The sequence below is a fragment of the Phoca vitulina genome, unplaced genomic scaffold (genome assembly GCF_004348235.1).
Source record: "Phoca vitulina isolate PV1807 unplaced genomic scaffold, GSC_HSeal_1.0 scaffold16, whole genome shotgun sequence".
Classification (NCBI taxonomy): Eukaryota; Metazoa; Chordata; class Mammalia; order Carnivora; family Phocidae; genus Phoca; species Phoca vitulina.
Window position 1 is genome coordinate 28,827,255 of NW_022589719.1, and position 18,059 is coordinate 28,845,313.

Sequence of the window (18,059 nt, forward strand, 5' to 3'; positions counted from 1 at the left end):
CACTCTGCCTCCCCAAGCCCTGGAGGAGAGGAGGTGCCACTTTCTGCCTGGCAGGAGCCTCGGCCTCTGCCTGTCTGGCCAGGACCTTGTCTGTCTCCCTGGTCCCGGGTGGGCATCCTGTTAGCACTCAGTGCCTGGGCCTGCTGCTGTCTCCTGGTGCCATCAGCTCTCTGTTGAAAGGTTCATCCTTGGAGTCCCCAGCAGCTTTGCTGACCTTCCTGGGGCCAGCAGGGGTCTGTGAAAGGCCTGCCTCATTCCTCCTGTAGCAGGCAGTTGATGGGGCCATGGACACCTGCCCCACGGTGACTGGGAAGAGGCCCTACCAAATGCCTGTTACCTCCCTGCTGTGTCCTTGTTAAGTGGGCTAGAAGGGTGGCAGTCGCAGCCTGTGGTCACCAGCACTGGGCTGGGCATGCAGCCCTACCTAGCTCCACCTCCTGCCACACCCAGGGAGCAGGCAGGGAGACAGAGGCCACGGAAGGGACAGTGTGGCAGGGTCAGGGCCCAGGCCCTGAGGGTGAGTCCTCTGGGAAGGAAAGTGACGCCAAGCCCTGGAGTCCGAGGGCAAGCTGGCCAGGCCCCGCGCTCTTGGAGCCTTTCCCTACCCAGATACAAAGCGGGTCCTTTGGTCCTGCCCCGGCGTGAGCAGACAGAAGAAGGCTGACATTTGTCAGCTGCCTGATGCGGTTACCCCCAGAGTGGATGCCTGGGCTCCTCTCCCAGGCTTACCCCATTTCCAGACTGCCCACAGCCTCCAGGCCCATCCCCCCAGGCTGGAAGAGAGGCAGGGGGAGCCGAGATTTCTCCCTGGGAGCACCCACAAGCAGGAGAAGGTGCAGCAGGCAGGCCAGGAGCCCGCAGGAACGTGGGCCCTGGCTCCCCTGGCCCGTCGTAGGCTGATCAGGCAGGACAAGGGCTTACGGCCAACCGGGGACAGGCCCTGAGCGTCACTAGGGAGGGGCCCCTGAAGTGAGTGGGCCATCTGGAGAGGAGGAAACCCCTGGGCTTGCTCAGTTCTGAGCGGATGAGAGACATAGTCAGGAGCAGGAAATGGGCTAGTCCGATGGGCAGGGACGGAAGGGGGGGCAGTTGGTGGAGAGCTTTACAGACAGTGGTTGGCAGCTTTAATCTTATTTAAAGGGCATTTCAGAGCCATAATATGCTTTTGAGGAGGGGGTTGATTTAATTAAAGCCGTAAACTGTGTGTACATGTAGCTAATGCTGGCGAGCACCTCCCCTGCGCGGTCCCTGCTCTCAGCACTTTACAGCTTTGAACTCACTTTGTCCTCACAGCAGCCCCACGAGGGAGGCACTGTCATCACCATCCCGGCTTACAAAGGAGGAAGCGCAGGGTTCTGTAGTTGATTTGTCCTGGGAATGGTCCCTGCGCTGCGCTCTGAAGGTCGCAGCTCAGTGGACGTCTGAGTGAGCAGAAGACAAAAGCAGGGCTAGCCCTGCCCTCCATCCAGGAGCAGAGGACCTTCTGAGCCCCTACCCCTTCCTGGAGGCCGCGGGGTAGCTGGGGCTTGGCTCCGGCTCTGTAGTGCCCCGGGAGGTGGGAGGGAGTGGTTGCAGGGGAGGGGTGTCTGAAGGGGAGCCGAGTCAGCTACAGGCCCCCGTCGGAGCCCCTGCCGCAGTGTTTCCTGTGACCCCTTCTTGCCCTTGGGGCTCAGGCCAGGCAGACTCTGTGACTGTAGAACTAGTTTGGGGTCCTGCCTGGAGCCCCAAGGCCCTCTCCTTGGCAGTTCTACCCCAAAACCAGGTAGAATTCAAAAAGTCAAGGCCAGAGTGGACCTGAGAGGTCATCCTGTCCAGTGCCTCCCAAATGTTTTTAAGCACTGAGACTGTTTCGTTCCAGTAAAATGTTACAAGGAACCCCCATATGTAAAGCAACTAACATCAACTCTGACTGACATAGCATGCAAGCCCCGGGAAGCCCCAGCCCTGCCTGCTCTGGCCACTTCCCCTTATCTGGGGGTCCCTGAAGGTTTCCAGAAGCCCACTTTGAAGAGTATTGACTTCCCTTCATTGGACACAAGAGGAGGCCCACATAGGGGTGGGGCCCGGGCCCAGGCCTGTGTGCAGTTGAAAGCCCCCCATGCTCCCTCCATCCATGTTCTGTGGGGCAGAGGATGTTGGCTCTTGCTGTTACATACGGGAACTCTGCAGATCTCCCCCCTTGGGAAGGAGCTAGGGTTACGTTGTCACTCGATGCCTGCCTGCTTCCTTGATGCCCAGGGAATGGTAGAAGTGAAACCCAATCGCCCAGGCGGCTGGCCCGTGTCCTAGATGGCCACGCCACCCACGGAGGTGGCCCCTCCATGGATCCGGGGCCCATGCAGACCCTGGGAGGCATTTTCCCCAGGGCGGGCCAGACCCCGAAACCCAGCCCACAGCCCGAGGCGCGCAGCAGGACCACGCCGGCACAGGGTATGCTGGGCGTGGGGCGAGGTGTCAGGCTGGGTGTGGCCCACTTAGCATTCTTGTTAACAGCCTCACTAGGGGACCTCTAATGAAGTGGAAGGTGCTAATTCCTCTCGGAGGTGTTGCCAGCCCCCGGGACAGGGAATCTCTTCTCCAGGAAGCTCTGAGAAGCCAGACCAGGGCGTTGCACTGAACTGCCTGGCAGAGGGGGCCGTGGGGAGGGTGGGGAGCTCCCAGCAAGGGGCTTTCACACAGGCCCTGCGGGAGGCTGGACAGGGAGCAGCAGGGGGGCGGGTGAATAGGATGCTGGAGGGCAGATGGGCATGAATAGTGGGCCTCTGCCCCTTGGGGTGTCCGGAGTTTGAGCAGTGGGACGTCCTGAGGCTACAGACACAGACAGACGCAGGGAATTCTAGCAAGAGCACAAACATGGCCTTGGATGGAGCTCTGTGGTACACGCTGACCCGCGGCCCCGCGGGATGGTGATTCCCACCTCACCGGCTCCTTATGGGGTAAAGGAGGAAGGGCCAGTGGAGCCTCAGCATGAGCAGGTGGGGCTCCCAGGAGAGGTCGGTCAGGCATCACGTAGGTTGGCAAGGGTGAGGGCAGGCGTGGTAGTCAGGGATAGAGAGCTGGGCCTTTCTGTTCAGGAGGGTTGTCTTAGAGGGCAGAGAAATTAGCACCCCTGCCACGCCTCCGGGGGTAGGGGCTCGCTGCGGGGAGGAAAAGGTCTAAGCTCTCAGGAGACATGATTAATAAAGATCAGTAACGGCAGCTAGTACTTTCTATGAGCGGAGTGCTTTGTATGTATTATTTCACTTACTCCTCGTGAGTCCCTTTGAAGCAGGTACCTTCACTATCCCATTGTGCAGATGAGGAGTCTGAGGCTCGGAGAAGTGAGGGTCACAGACAACTAGAAAGGATGGAATCAAGATTCACTCCGGGGCTGGAGGGAAGGCAGCCATGGGCTCACTGGTTGGCTGCCACCCTCCAGGTCGGTGCACTGGAGGGAGGGGGGGGTTCCAGGGGAGAGCTGGGGAAAGGCACATATGTTAGAGCATGTGGGAGGGCCACAGGGGCCGTAGGGAAGGGGCTCCCCCTGGATGGAGACAAGCCCTGGGGCTGGCCGAAGCCTGCCAGCCTGCCCCTCGCCCCCCCCACAGACAGGCAGGAGGAACTGGCCTGGGGCTTGGAGACAGCCAAGCAGCACCATCAGAAGGCCAGAGCGCCCGCCTCCCCGGGCCACTCCAGGGTACCTTCGCCCCAGGCACAAGAATGAGTGTGGGACAAGGGCCCTTTCCTAATTTCAGGAAAATAAACAGCCTGAGGAAGAATTCAGAAACAAAACCTGGCCTGGCCAGAACCTGGGGGACCCCTTTCACTATCGGAAACAGGTCCTTTGGGCCCTGGCGTTAACCTCCGGGAGGGAGGAGCAGGGGAGGGCCCGGGCCCTGCCTCCTCATTCCTCAGCAGCCAGTTGCCCTCCCAGAGCAACTAGCAGGAGACCCAAGTTGATTCCCGGGGAGCTGGCTGGTGTCAGTGACAGGGCCGTGGCAGATGGCAAATCCTGTTTGTTGTGGAGGAGTGGAAAATAATTAGCGTCAGAATGAGAAGCTGGAGCCTCTGTGATAAACGGAGCCCTGAGGAGGGCTTCTCAAGAGGCCTGGGAGCACAGCCTGTGGCTTCCGGCCTGGCTCTGCCACTTCCTAACTGACCTTGGGCAAGTTGCTTAACTTCTCTGGGCCTGAGTTCCCTCATCCTTAAAATGGGCTAAGACCAGCACTAGGTTTGTTAGGGTTGTTAAAAAGACTACATTAAAGGAGGCAGTATTTGTGAGCTCCTTGCTGAAGTACCTGGCGGGTACTAAGTGCCATCTAAGGTTTTTTAAAATAAACAGGTGTTGGGGCGCCTGGGTGACTCAGTCATTTAAGCGTCCGACTCTCAGTTTCGGCTCAGGTCATGACCTGAGGCTCCTTGCTCAGCGGGGAGTCTGCTGCCGACTCTCTCTCTCTGCTCCCGCCCCCACCCACACTGGCACGCTCTCGCAAATAAATAAATAAATCTTTAAAAAAAAAAACCCAAACAAACCAGGTGTTAAAGTAATTGTTGGGGCTACTTCTGGGCTAGCAGTCAAGGCCCCCAGCAGTTGGGGCTCCTTGTTTTCATTCTCTTCTCTGAACTCTGTGCCCGGCCCCCGATTGCTTCTCTGTGGGAAGGGCTCTGATCAGCAAGCAGGGAGACGTGGCCTCAAAGCCTGACTTGGCCCCTCACTCATTAGATTATTTAACCTCCTGAGCCTCAGTCTCCCCTCAGGTGACGAGAGAACAGCCATACCCACCCCCCAGGGCTGCAGTGAGGGGCAGAGGAGGCGTCTCCCCGTCAAGGCTGGCCTGGTCCGGAGGGAAGGGAAGGTGCTCTGGGGACAGAGGGGACAGAGGCAGTGGCGTGCCCCTCCTGCTCCCCGCCGCACCAGGCATGCTGTGTTAGTCCCAGGACCCATCTCGTGCTGAAACCCAGCCCCAGCCCTGGGCAGGCTTGGCTCTGCCTTCTGCTCGGGCACAGCTGAGGCGTGAAAAGCAACAGCTTTTGAGCCCCTAACTTGGGTAGCACACACCCGGGCCCAGGCTGGTGGCGCACGCGGCCCCCAGCCCACGCGTGCTTTCTCTCTGCCACCTCCTTCGGCTCCCTCCCCCTTCCCGTGCCTTCCAGAGCCCAGCCTCCGTGTGGGGCCACAGACCTGGGAAGGAGAAGGGGCATTCGGGGTGGAAGGAACATGTGTGGGTCTCGGTGTCTGTGTGTGGGAATAAGGAGTCGGACGGAAGGAGGCAGAGATTCTTTTTTTCCTTGCAAGTAACTCAAGGAGACTGCTTGAAATCCCAGCTCCTTGTCGTGGGATCTTTGGGCAAATGCTGCACCTCCCTGAGCCGTGGTTTCTTCATCTGTGAAGCTGGGGTAACAGCCTGATGAGGCTGGAATGAGACCACATTTACAGCGTTCGCTCTGTGCTCTCTCCTGGCCCCGCAGCCTGCTCGCCTGCAGACAGGCCGTGGGGCCCTCCTGGGCTCAGTCTTCCTCTTCTGCACAATAGGCCGATCCCCACTCTCTCCCACGTGGCGGTGCGACCATGAGTCTGCAGCCACACGGAGACCCGGAGACTTCTTTATGGTTTCCAGGGCCCTGCCCCTCACGCTGGGAGGGAGTTTTGAAGCCAACTTCTGCGTTCAGAGCAGGCATTTGATCAAGGCCTGCTCCTCAGAGGCAGCGTGTCACGGTTAAGACGTGGGCTCTGGAATTAGGCTGTGTGACCCTGGGCAAGTCACTTCTCCTCATCTGTAAAATACAGGTAGTAGCAGTACCCGCCTCCCAGAGTTGTTCTGAGGACTGAGTCATGTGTGCCAAGGGCTTAGACCAGGCCCAAGACGTGGTAGGCAACTGACAAATGCTAGAGGAAGCGAAACGACTGGGTCCCCCACCTTACAGGTGGGCTGTCTCCTCCCCATCAGCCTGACACCCTGGGACCGCCCTGCAGTTTCAGGAAATCAGAACCAGGTTACTCTGTGTTGATCCCCTCCCTCTGCAGGTGCTCTTGTGGACGCCACGTGAGTGAGCAGGGAGGTTAACCTAGCTCTCTAACTAGCCATGGAGCTGCAAAGGTGGTGGGGTTGGGGTCTGCCCACCACCGAAGCCCATGCTCTGGACACTGCTAAAGACGGCAAGAACCATCTGCCAGCACAGTTTGGCAAGGGGGTGGCCCATTGGTAAGCCCGTTCCAGCTAGGATGGAGTTTCTGGGGGCCACCAGTCACCCTGCAGGCTCCCCGGGGCCCAGCCGCACTGCAGTCATCCCCCCAGGTCAGACGCCCTTCCGCACTGAGACTAGATGAGCTCCAGCATCCAACACGGGAACAATCTGAATCCGACCAAGCTAGCAGGCAGCAGGCATCTGTCCCTCTCACCTTGTTTGGCACACCTTCCCATCTCAAAGCCCTTCCAAATGGGGCATCCCATTCATTGTGGGGTAGGGAGGGAGTCCTGGGCCCTCCCCTCAGGGAACCGAGGATCAAAACAACCTGCAGAGCTCAAAGAGACCTTACAGACTACCCAGTTTCCTTTTTCACTTTGGCCACCGGGAAGCACGGAGTCTAATAATAGTTTTACACATGGTTCCTATGAGAGCCTTTATGTCTTCTTACACGTGTGCAACCGATTCCCCCCCCCTTCTATTTTAATTTCCTTAGTTTTTGTGCTGAAGTGTGTTCGTTCTTAAATTCATACTCCCCCTCTTCATTGTTTCTGGTTCCTATAAGGCACACACAGCCATTTGTTGTGAAAGCGCGTAAATACTAATCTAAGTACAAAACCACAAGCCTCCTATTGGTAGCCCAGGCTCCTTGCTGTCCAGAAGAGGAAACTGAGGTTTGGAGGGGCAGTGAGACTCTGGCCTGGGGACGCTGCTCTTGGTCCGGGACTGGCAGCTCTAGATGTGGCTAGGCCCGGCCCTGTTGCCAGCCGTAGTGGGGACCCTGCCATGGGAGGTGGAGGGCCAGCCACGGATGACTCTGTTTGAGACGGAACATGTGGTTGATGGCTTCTTGGGGACGGATCTCATGTGGACCGGCCAGCTTCCAAGAGGGTCACGTGTCAGGAGCGTGAGAGAGTGCTCTCTCGTGGGGAGTCGGGGCGGGGGGTCCTCTGAGCTGCAGGGCCTCCTTCGGGAGTAGTGCTGCGGGGGGTGCGTTGGCTGGCCACCTCCCGTGTGACAGCCGCTGTCCTCAGCGTATGGCTCATCTAACCCTGTGACAGTTCTGAGGTAGGTACTGTTCTTAGCCCATTTTAGAAATGAGCTGAGGCACAGAGAGGTCAGTAACTTGTCCAAGGTCACACAGCCAGTCAGTACAGAGCCAGTGCTTGGGCACGGTCTGCTTTTAGAGCATGCCTGCCATGAGGGTGGAAGGTAATTAGTCCAGAACTTGGGGCACAGGGGGTGCTCACCTGATGGCAGGACCCATAGCCTGGACCTGATGGTTATCCCTTTCTTCCAGCTCAACCTTCAGCCTGTCCTGGAGGCCTGGGGCCAGCTCAGGCCAGGTGGGAGATCTCATGGGCTGACCTGGAAGCTGGAGGTGGCCTTCAATGGGCCTCCCACAGCATGTCATCCTGTTTCCTGTGGGGGCTGGGCTCAGCCCGGCTCCAGGGACCGGGCCCCGCTCCCATCTCCCACCAGCTCTGGGGCATCTGGAGGATAGACACGACAGCCATGCCCTCCTCCTCCCTCACCTGGGGGCTCTCGGCACCCTGCTGGTTGGCACCCACTGTGAAAGGGCCCTTCTCCCCCAAACCTGCTGCCAGGGCCACCCCCAAGAGGACCTTAGGATCAGAGGATGAGGCCCAGCCTGGGGTGCTTTAGCCAGCCACCCCCCAAGGCCCATGGTGAGGGCAGGTTAGCCTGTCTGGGCTTATAACCTGTTCGGTCCAGCCATTTCCTCCCAGCTGGAGCCAGCCACGGGCATCAGCAGCACCTGCCCAGACCCCAGAACCCAGTCACAGATCACCCTGCCTACAAGTCCCCAGAGAGCCCCCCAGGAGCTCGATTACGACAGCCCCACGAATAGACCCTTGGCGTCTACTGGGGCCTGGGCAGGCCTTGGTGACAGTGTCCCAGCCAGTTCCTGCTACAGCCCTCTGAGGGGTGGGGTTATCCCCGATTTGCAGACCAAGAAACTAAAGCCCCAGACTGTCAAGAGAGCCAGAGGAGGGGGAAGATGGTTCTCCCTCAGTGGTCAGGGGAGGCACTGGGGTGGGACATTTCCCAAAAAGCCAAGGATGTGCGCAAAGAGGGAAAGGAGCCATGTCTCTGGTCCTTGTGGCTGGAGGGGAAATGTTGCAGCAGCTTCGGGGGGCTGGAGTGGTGGTTTGGGGCTCTGAGGCTGCTCAGGAGGAGAGGGGCTGGTTTGATGTGTTCACACCCCAGGGGCACGGATGGACAATGCTGCAAGACCCAGGCCCTTAGGGACTCTGATTGAGCTGGGGTGGGGCTAGGCAGCCAGGAATTGGCAAGTTGGCTGTAAGATGCTGTGCCCAGGGCTACACTGGGATGAGAGGTCTGGGGATCCCGTAAGGGAGCAGCCTGCTCTGCCTGAGAAGAGTGGGGTTGGGGGGTGGGTGCTGTCAGGGACGGTTTCAAAGAAGCCATGACTTCTGGCTGGCCTGGAAAGATGAGTAGGATTTTGCCTGGCAGAGGACCTGGAGTAAGCAAAGCATGGAATCGTCCAGTGAGGTGTTTTTAGGGAGACAACAAGTTTTGGGGGGAGTTGGGAAAGAAAGGTGGGGGCAGTGTGAGAAGGGGATGGAGTGCCTCCCCAGCCGGAAGGAACTGGCTGGCTGAAGGCAGGTCCTGTGCCTGGAGCTGACTACGTCCTGAATCCCCAGGGGTTGGAGAGTATCTTTCTGGCACAGGACTCAGAGAGGGCAAGGCACCCGCACAGGGTTGCACAGCCTGCCAGCCAGAGACGAAGATCCTTAGCCACTGCCTGAGGGGGCTTGGACTTTATCCTGCCGGCATGGGGAGCCACCGAAGGTTTTTAAAATAGGAGATAGCATGCGCATTTTTTAAAAAGAGTTTTGTATCTTTAGAAAGGAACTCCCAAAATGGTTAATACTTAACTTGGGGGCCTGAATCAGCAGCAGGGAAACGGGGTTTTGTGGATGGGGGCAGAAAGGGACCCCCAAGGGCCACTCAAGTCAAACTATCCACGTGAGGAGGTTCTTGGCACCCCATTCAGACCTGCCTGAGCTGGGGGCCCAACCAGGGGACATGGGGGGCCCCCAGCAGTGCCTCTGTTCTCCCCTGCTGGAGGGGGCCCCACTCCTGCCCCGGAGGTGCCACCGGTCTGGGCTAAGGAGGGGAGGCTGTGTGTCCTACAAATGCCGTTGTTGGAGGGCGTCGACCCTGTGCCCCAAGGGAGGAGAGCCAGAGGAGGTGCTTTGTGGCAGCTCCAGACCAGGAAGGAGCCTCTGCCCTCCCCCTCCTGAGACATTTCCTCCGGATGAAATCACATCCCAGCAGGGGAACAGGCCCCCATTGTGAAGGGCTGGGGTCTCAGAGAAAGGGTGCCTTTCAGGCCCTTAAAAATAGCAGCCCTGAGATTGATGAGTCCGCATGGAATGGAGTGGCCCAGCCTCTCCCAGCAGCACGGGCCCTGTCACTCCCATCCCACACCCCCGTGACCTGTCGTTGACCAGCTGGAGTATCCACTAGCCCAGGCGGGGGAGGGGCGGCTGGTCCACCGGGGCTCTCAAGCTCGTCCTCTGCCTCACCCGCTCGCTGGGCCCGTCCCTGGCATTATCCAGCACGTCTGGGGCCTCTGCAGACGTTCTCCCCTGCGGTCTTCACCAGAACTTTAGCAGGTGGGGTCGAGCGACATTTTACAGATGAGGAAACTGAGGCACAGCTAGTGAGTCACACGACCAGTGGGTGGTGGGGCCCAGCTTTGAAGCCAGGCAGCCCGGGCACCCAGCCCTGTGCCCAGGATTCTGCAGTGGTGAGCTGGCCGCAGGGACAGGCTGGAGGAGCACGGTGTGGTGCCCAGGCCTGTACCAGGGCACCCAGTGCGGTCAGCCCGAAGGAGCCCTGCCACGTGATCTAGGTGGGCACTGGCCCTGAGCATGGCTGCTGGCCTCAGGCTGGTCGCCCCCTGAGCCTGGGCAGAGGCCGCCACTGGCCGTATCTCTGCGGCGTCTTGACACATCTCGGGCTACGTCCGCACGGCCGGGAGCCAGGCTCTCCCCACTTCCCACCAGAGAGCGGGGAGGGCAGGGCCGTGTGCACAGGCGGGGCTGTGTGTGCGCGTTTGCAGGTGTGAGGTGAATGGCTCGTGTGAGCTGAAGGAGCGTTAGCCAGTCTAGACTCCCAGAAGTGAAGGGTGGGGATGAGAGGCGGGTGCCCCTCGAGGTGATTGGGGAGAGGGCCTTCCGCGGGGCGCACCTGAGAACAAGGTGTTCTGGGCGGGACCCTCACCCCTCCAGCCCCTCTGGGACGGCACTCCCCTTCAGCCGCCCCCGCGGGGGTCCCTCGGATTGTGCTTAGAGGGGATTGGGAGCTGCCGCACCTGCTGGCACCGCCCCCCCGCCCCAGCCTGACCTCTCAGTCATCCCGTTAGTGTGAGGAGGCCCCCTGAGCCCAGTATTTTTAAGGTGAGCCACCTGGAGACAGGGAGGGGCCGTAGAGAAACGGGGGCTGAAACACCACTCTTGGCAGCTCTGTCCTGCCCCAGCCTGGCTCCCAACCCACAGTGTCCCAGCCCCTCCCGTCCCCTCCCGTCCCGGGCCGTCAGCCGCTGGTCGGGGACGCGCACCCTGCTGGAGCCCCAGACCCCCGCCCCCGCCCGGCCACCCCTCCACGCGGCTCCCGCGCTCTTCATCCTTCTCCCCACTTCCCACAATCCGCGCTCTGACTCCTCCTTGGAGAGAGTGGGATGACATCACTTCCTGAGGGGGGGAGGAGTAGGCACGACCCCGCCAGGCTAGCCCGCCAGGCCTCCAGCTCGCAGGGAGCAGCCTGGCTGCTGAAGTGGCTGCACCAGAGAGAGAGGCACCGAGACGGGCCGGCCTGGACATGCCGGCTGGCCACCCGGCCCCATGGTCCCTCGTCCAACCTGAGCGCCGTGCCCACCGGCCGGGGGATACTTGGTCACTTGCTTCCCGAGTGATGCTGGTCTCCGAGGACACTTGCTTTCCCCGGAGCCGTCACCGGGGAGAGGAGGACTTGCCGCCCGCCTCTGGACCAGGTGCCATGTAAGCCTCTGAGCCTGGGGGCAGTTGCCCAGCAGCAGGGCACCCACCCCCACAGCAGGGGTTCCTCTGCACAGTTCAGCGCAGGGCTACCCTGGAGCCCCTCACCAGTATCTCCCAGACCAACCCCCCCCCTGCCGTGTGGGGAGCCTCCTGGCCCGCAGCGCTCCCCTTGCTCCTAGGGCTCTAGGGCGTGGGGGCCCTGGATTCCTGGGCCCTTCTCCTTGAGCTTGCCTGTGGCTGATCTGAATTCAGCTTCAGAGAGTTTTGAACCGGGCAACAGAGGCTGCATGGCTCAGGGTGGGCATGGGAGCTGTGGCTGCCAGGAGGATGGGATGCCCTGCAGGACTCACTCACTGCCCTTCCAGCAGAGGGGCTGGGGGGCCCCAGTCACGCCCCTGACCCCGGATCCCAGCTCTGTCCCTCCCTACCAAGAGGCATAGCTGTGGTTGGGCACTGTGATGAGTGTGAAATCGAGGCATAGAGCATACTCCTGGGGGTCCAGCAAAGCAAGAAACTGAAGACCTCATTCAGCACATCTTTACTGAGCACCTGCTATGTGCTGGGTGCTCTCCTGCCTCCATACTTGCTAGATCCATGCATGCCCTTCCCCCCCTCCCCAAGGTCTTCAGCCTTCTACCTGTCTTGTTTGGTTTGTGCTGAGGAACAGGCTCGTGCTTGGTCTGGGAAGCCCTCACCCCACCCCCAAGGACTACATGCACTGGGCCAGGTCTCCTCAAGAAAAGGCAGCAGGAAAGCTGGGGCTCCCCTCATCCCATGTAGGGGGAGGCAGGGGTGAGCCCAGGTCTTTAAGGGAAGTGATCAGTTACTATTGCAGTAACCCTAGGGAGAGCCGATTCCAAAGGGCTGGTGCCAGTCTTGGGGACAAGAGAATCCTTAGGGGTAAGGCTGCAGCCCGTCTCTGGCTGCGGAGGGTGGATAGGGTTGGAGGTGGGTCCTGCCCAGGCATGGATCAGCATTTCCAGTGGCCTGAAAGTACCCGGGCCGTGGGGCCTGGGAGAGATGCTGGTGTGCTCTGCACACCTGGCCAGGAGTGTGGTGGCCCCGGATGCCGCAGCAGCCCAGGCAGCCCACAGCATCCTCTGCTGCCTTTCAGGAGGTGAGCACCAGGCCCGCTGAGCCTCTGCAGAGCTGCCAGCCATGCCCGGGATTGTGGTTTTCCGGCGGCGCTGGTCTGTGGGCAGTGATGACCTCGTCCTGCCAGCCATCTTCCTCTTCCTCCTGCACACCACCTGGTGAGTCTTAGGGCCGTGCCACAGGCCTGGAAGAAGGCTTTCTGGCCGTCCCTCCCGACCCTGTCATGCTCCCAGCTCCTAGCAGTTGGTGTCTGGAGCACCCACCGCTTAGGGAGATGCCCACGTGGAGCCCAGAGACCCTGCCTGGCCACCACTGGACCCAGCGCCATCACCGGGCAGGGCTGCCACCGCTCCCCACCCACGGCCAGCAGCTGGGCTCCCTGCTCTCGCTTCCCTGTCCCCGGCCGCCCGTGTCCTCAGAGGCATTAGCTGCCAGGTGGACAGCGGTCCTGAGCCCAAAGCAGTGAAGCCCTCTAGCTGCCGAATCCCGGCTGGCCAGGGTCCATGGGAGGTGCCCAGACTGCCCGGCCCCCTCTCACGTGTGCGTCTCTGCAGGTTTGTGATCCTGTCTGTGGTGCTCTTCGGCCTGGTCTACAACCCAAACGAGGCCTGCTCCCTCAACCTGGTGGACCACGGCCGCGGCTACCTAGGCATCCTGCTGAGCTGCATGATCGCTGAGATGGCCATCATCTGGCTGAGCATGCGCGGGGGCATCCTCTACACGGAGCCCCGCGAATCCATGCAGTACGTGCTCTACGTGCGCCTGGGTAAGGGCCACCCGCCGTGGGTGGGGGCTGCTCCAGACCACCCCCACCTCCACCCTCCTCCTTGTGCTCCACCACTGAGTCGGCCAGCATTTGTGGGGCACATGCAATGGGCCAGGCCCTGGGCCAGCACCAGGGTCCAGCCGCGAACCAGCAAACTTACTGGGCTTGTGTTCTAGACCAGGGGTGGGCAGACTGCAGCCCCAGGGCCACATCCAGCCTGCCGTCTGTTTTTGTAAATAAAGTTTTATTGGAACCCAGCCACACTCATTCACTGATGTACTCACTGTCTCTGGCTGCTCGTGCACAGTGCGGCATAGCTGAGTAGTCAGGACAGAGAAGAGGACCCGCAAAGTCTAAAATATTTACTCTGGCCCTTACAGGGGAAGTTTGTTGGCCCCTGTTCTAGGCCAAGCACCTCTAGCTTCTCCTACTTTGAAATCCTCCCCCAAAGAGAGCCCCTCTCCCCCAGAAGCCCCTCAGGGGTCCGGATCAGCTCCCTGGAGGGCCCGCCTGTGTCTTCTTTCTGGGCTCGGGTTCCAACCACTCCTCCCCATCTTTCCTACGCGTGCTTCCAGGAGCTGTGCTAAGCCCTTCCCCTTGTTAGCTGAGGGAGGAGCCATTATTGGGCTCCCTTTACAGATGAGGAATCTGGGGGCCCCCCTCCCCGGGGAGGTTAATTAGCTCCCTCAGGGTCACATGGCTAGTGTGTGTGTGTGTGTGTGTGTGTGTGTGTGTGTGTGTGTGTCAGAGCTGAGATTTGAACCCAGGTTGTCTGTCTCCAAAGCCCGGCCTCTCAGCTGCCTCGGGCACTGCCTCTGGAGCTGGGTCCTCTAAGGCTGCCCCGTGCCCCCAGCCCCCTGGCCTGAGCAGCAGCTGCTGCCTGCGGGGGCCCCTCCCTCCTCCTGCCCCGAGTGCTGGAGCCTCCTTCTGGGAAATAGCAGTCTCCGTGAGATGAACCCTCTCTCATCTAATTCTCCGCAGTCCTGTAACGCAGACGTTGTCACCCCATTTTACAGATGAGGAAGCGGAGGCCCAGGGAGATTAGGTAACTTGCCTAAGATACGTCTGATAGCAGAGTTCATGGACATAAGTCTAAAATCCTGAAAGAAAAGAGAAATGCCTCTTCATCATCCGCCCCTGTGCTCACCCTCTCGGGGAGGTGTCGGGGGGCCTGAGGACACTTAGCTAGAACAGGTGGTGGGTGCGTCGGAGCAGGACGGAGCGGTGGTGGGACAGCCGCGCTCCCTGGGCCCTACCTGCCACGAGGCCTGTGCCGGGGGTGGGGGGCGGGCGGGGGTCTGGTGCCCCTGCTGCCGAGGGGCCAGGCGGAGGCTCCGGGGCCCTTCCCGGGCAGGCCGACCGTGGCCGTCCTTCAGCCTGGCCCCTGCTCTCCTTGCAGCCATCCTGGTGATCGAGTTCATCTATGCCATCGTGGGTATCGTCTGGCTCACTCAGTACTACACCTCCTGCAATGACCTCACTGCCAAGAATGTCACCCTCGGTATGTCAGCCAGCCCCAGTGGTGGCCGGGACGGGGTCAGTTCAGAGAGGACGAAGCTCAGGCGCCTCCCAAAGGGGACGGTTGCTGTGAGGACTCCGGGCAGGATGGTGGCTGAGGCTGTGGGCTTCCTCCCGAGCTCGGCCACCCGCCCTCAGGGGAACCTGCTGTGGAGGGGTGGGCAACAGTGGAGGTCCCCTCAGCTCCTCACTGGAAACCCCCAGAGCTGCCTGCTCTGTACCCAGGCTGGGCCTTGGGGTCATGGCTCAGCACGGGGCAACCAGGTGGCCAGAGGCTGGGGTCAGGGGCTTCTGAGCCTTGCTCTTGGGCCCCAGAAGCGGATGATGATAGGGAGGCGCCAGGGCCCCTTTCTGCAGAGCAGGTGAGCCAGGGAGGTCCCCACCAGCGCCTCCACCTCTTGCTTCCCACTGCTGCCCTGCAGGGATGGTCGTCTGCAACTGGGTGGTCATCCTCAGTGTCTGCATCACCGTCCTCTGCGTCTTCGACCCCACGGGCCGCACCTTTGTCAAGCTGAGAGCCACCAAGAGGCGGCAGCGCAACCTCCGGACCTACAACCTCCGGTGAGTGGGCCAGGCGGGCGGGCAGCCCCCTAGGAGATTTGCGGGCAGGTGGGCAGAGCTGGCCCCCGTGCCTCCCGAACCACGTATCAGCTTGTGGGAGCCATGGGCATTGGTGACAGTCTTAGCCTCCCCCGGCCTCAGTTTCCTGGTCTGTAAGGTGGGAATCGTGACTGCTCAGACTGCAGCTGTGAGATTTAAATAAAACAAGTGCAGAGCGGTTGATGCTCTGCTCGCACATTTGGTACGTGCTCAGTCAGTGCGGCCATCGTGACCATTGGCACCATCTTCAGTGCTGTTAACCATGCGGTCATCACAGCAGGACGCACGCCCGAGCCAAGCCAAGCACGTGGGGCTGCTTGAGGAGGCTGTTAGCATCATCCCTGCAACACAGACAGAGCTGGGACTTGCCCAAGTGACACAGCTGGGATATGGTGGGGCTCGGCTCCAGCCCAGGCGGTCTGGCTTTAGGACCCTTGCTCTTTTTTTTTTTTTAAAGATTTTATTTATTTATTTATTTATTTTTAAAGATTTTATTTATTTATTTGACAGAGAGAGACACAGCAAGAGAGGGAACACAAGCAGGGGGAGTGGGAGAGGGAGAAGCAGGCTTCTCACTGAGCAGGGAGCCCGATGCGGGGCTCGATCCCAGGACCCTGGGATCATGACCTGAGCCGAAGGCAGACGCTTAACGACTGAGCCACACAGGCGCCCCAAGATTTTATTTATTTATTTGAGAGAGAGAGACAGAGATAGCAACAGAGAGCACAAGTGGGGAGGAGAGGGAGAAGCAGACTCCCCGATGCAGGGCTTGACCCCAGGACCCTGGGATCATGACCTGAGCTGAAGGCAGGCGCCTAACCGACTGAGCTACCCAGGCGCCCCTAGGGCCCTTGCTCTTAACCACTAGGCTGGGCTGCCTCTAGGATTAAGGGGGCTGGAGAAGGTTAATCAAGGAAGGCTTCCTGGAGGAGGTAAGTTTTGCATGATGTTATGAGGGAAGGGGAATGCTGTGCCATGGTAAAGAAAATGAGAGAATCCAGGGTCACAGGAATTCCTGTTTAGTGAAAGAACAAGATGGGCGGGGTGGGGGTGGGGGCTTCCGGGGGGGGGGGCATGGAGCTTCTACTATGACTTAGGCCCTGCCATGAGCCCTTTCCCACCATCAGCCCATTCAGTCCTTTTGCCGACCCTGGTATCCTTAGGAGACCCATTCTACGGATGAGGAGTCCAAGTTCTGGAGAGGGCAGGTCACTTGCTGCAGGTCACGCTGACAGGGAGCAGACCTGGCACTCCATCCCCGGGGCAGGGGAGTCAGAAGCCCCCGGCCAGGCCAGCGGGTTGCCCAGGCCCCCAGGCCCAGTGGGAATTCTCCTCACCCCACCCTCCTGCGCCTCTGCTTTCAGCTCCTCTCCGGCCCTCCACGTCAGCTCGGCAGATCGGCCAGAGCCACACCCGCGCCTGGGCTGGCCACCTCCCAGCCCAAAATACCAGGTCTTGGATCCAGGGCCCTGGAGCCTGTTCTCCCTCCTGGCGTAGCAAGCCACCACCACCCGTCCCATTTTGCTCATTCTGAGCATACGCCCCCACCTGACCTGGTTTCTAGGCTTCTGGGGCCCTGGGAAAAAATCTCCCCTCCCTGACTCTGGGTAATTGCCTTTGGGGCCCAGGGAAGCCAGCGCCTTTGCAGCTGGGGGCTGTCGTTTTAATTAGAAAGTTTTCCTGCAGTTTCGGGCCCTGTGGGGGTGAGTGAGAGGCCTCAGAGCTCACAGGCTCTGACCTGTTGCATCTTCTCCAGCTCTCTGCAGGGGTCAGGAGGGCAGCCTAGGCTGCGGCTTGGTTAATGTGACCACCTCTCGGGCTCGTCTCCACTGGCCCTCCCTCAGCTCTGAAACCATCAGTTTTTCTAACAAGGACATTTTCAAGCCTGCCTGCCCTTCATCCACTTCCAGGTTTGGGGACGCACACAGACCCCCCCGTGCCACACTGATAGGTTGTTTTAGCATCTCTGGAAGTCAGGAAGCTGTTTAAGTCCCGGGCCCTCTCTCCTGCCGATGAAATCTGGTAGGGGTGGAGAGATGGGTTCTTCCCAGCACTGCTCCCTGGGAGCCTCGACCTTGGATCTTTGCAGGGGCGTCTGCACTCCCAGAGGGGTGCTGGGTCCATGTACTTGCTGTCCAGCTTCACTATCTGCCTGTGCTGGTCTCTGCAGCCTAACTGATGCATTAGGCCAAACCTTTCCCTGGCTCCATCTGCCTCCTGGTGGGCATAAGGGGTAGTGCAGTAAAGCGTACAGTCAGCGCTTGATCAGCCAGAGGCCCGGCAGGAAATATGCTTTGAATGTTTAAAAGCCCATTAGATTAGAAAGGGTTAAAGAATGTGATGCTCTGGGATCCCGGCTTGCCAGCATGCTGTCCCTCTATCAAGCCCCTGGCAGGGGGATGTTGCTTTATGATGTAAGGCTGCCCAAGTCCCTTAGAGCTCGTAGATTCCAGAAGCAGCAGTTCCCTTGTATCCTTCTTACGCTCTCCTAACTCCTCCTCTAGTCCTGGAAAGCCCTGTGGCCTTCCCTGTCCTTGTGGCCCACTGCCTTATGGAACTAGGGCTGTAGGAAGCAGCGCTTCGCTGCAGAGCGAAGCCAGAGGGCTCAGGAAGGAGGGCCTGGCCTGTCACTCCTGATGGATACTAAGTGCCTTGCAAGCATTCGGGGTCACCCATGCCTTCCCCTACTGACCACTAAGCATCAGCATCTGCAGGGACCAGAGGGAGGGGAGGGCACATGTCACGAAAGCAAACCAGCCTCTTCTTGCTCAGTCTGGAAGCTTACATATTTAATGTTGCGTCTCTTAAATTTATGCTCAAAACACACCGATTTCGGGGCACCTGGGTGGCTCAATTGGTTAAGC

The 18,059-nt window shown here is 59.9% G+C and overlaps 1 protein-coding gene across 6 annotated transcripts in view; it reads left to right on the forward strand.

The window, feature by feature from the left end:
- The window catches only part of DAGLA (diacylglycerol lipase alpha), a 62,518-nt gene that overhangs the window by 24,634 nt on the left and 19,825 nt on the right, over positions 1-18,059 (forward strand). For 2 of the 6 annotated variants that reach the window (XM_032414271.1, XM_032414269.1), the window contains 4 exons: positions 12,331-12,469; positions 12,866-13,077; positions 14,477-14,578; positions 15,018-15,156. In XM_032414271.1, the coding sequence (XP_032270162.1) occupies positions 12,375-12,469; positions 12,866-13,077; positions 14,477-14,578; positions 15,018-15,156 (548 nt within the window). In that variant the 5' untranslated portion in view covers positions 12,331-12,374. Of the gene's footprint in view, positions 1-10,933; positions 11,217-12,330; positions 12,470-12,865; positions 13,078-14,058; positions 14,123-14,476; positions 14,579-15,017; positions 15,157-18,059 lie in introns of those variants that run through there. The other 4 variants (XM_032414270.1, XM_032414273.1, XM_032414272.1 and 1 more) reach the window with 4 other exon arrangements.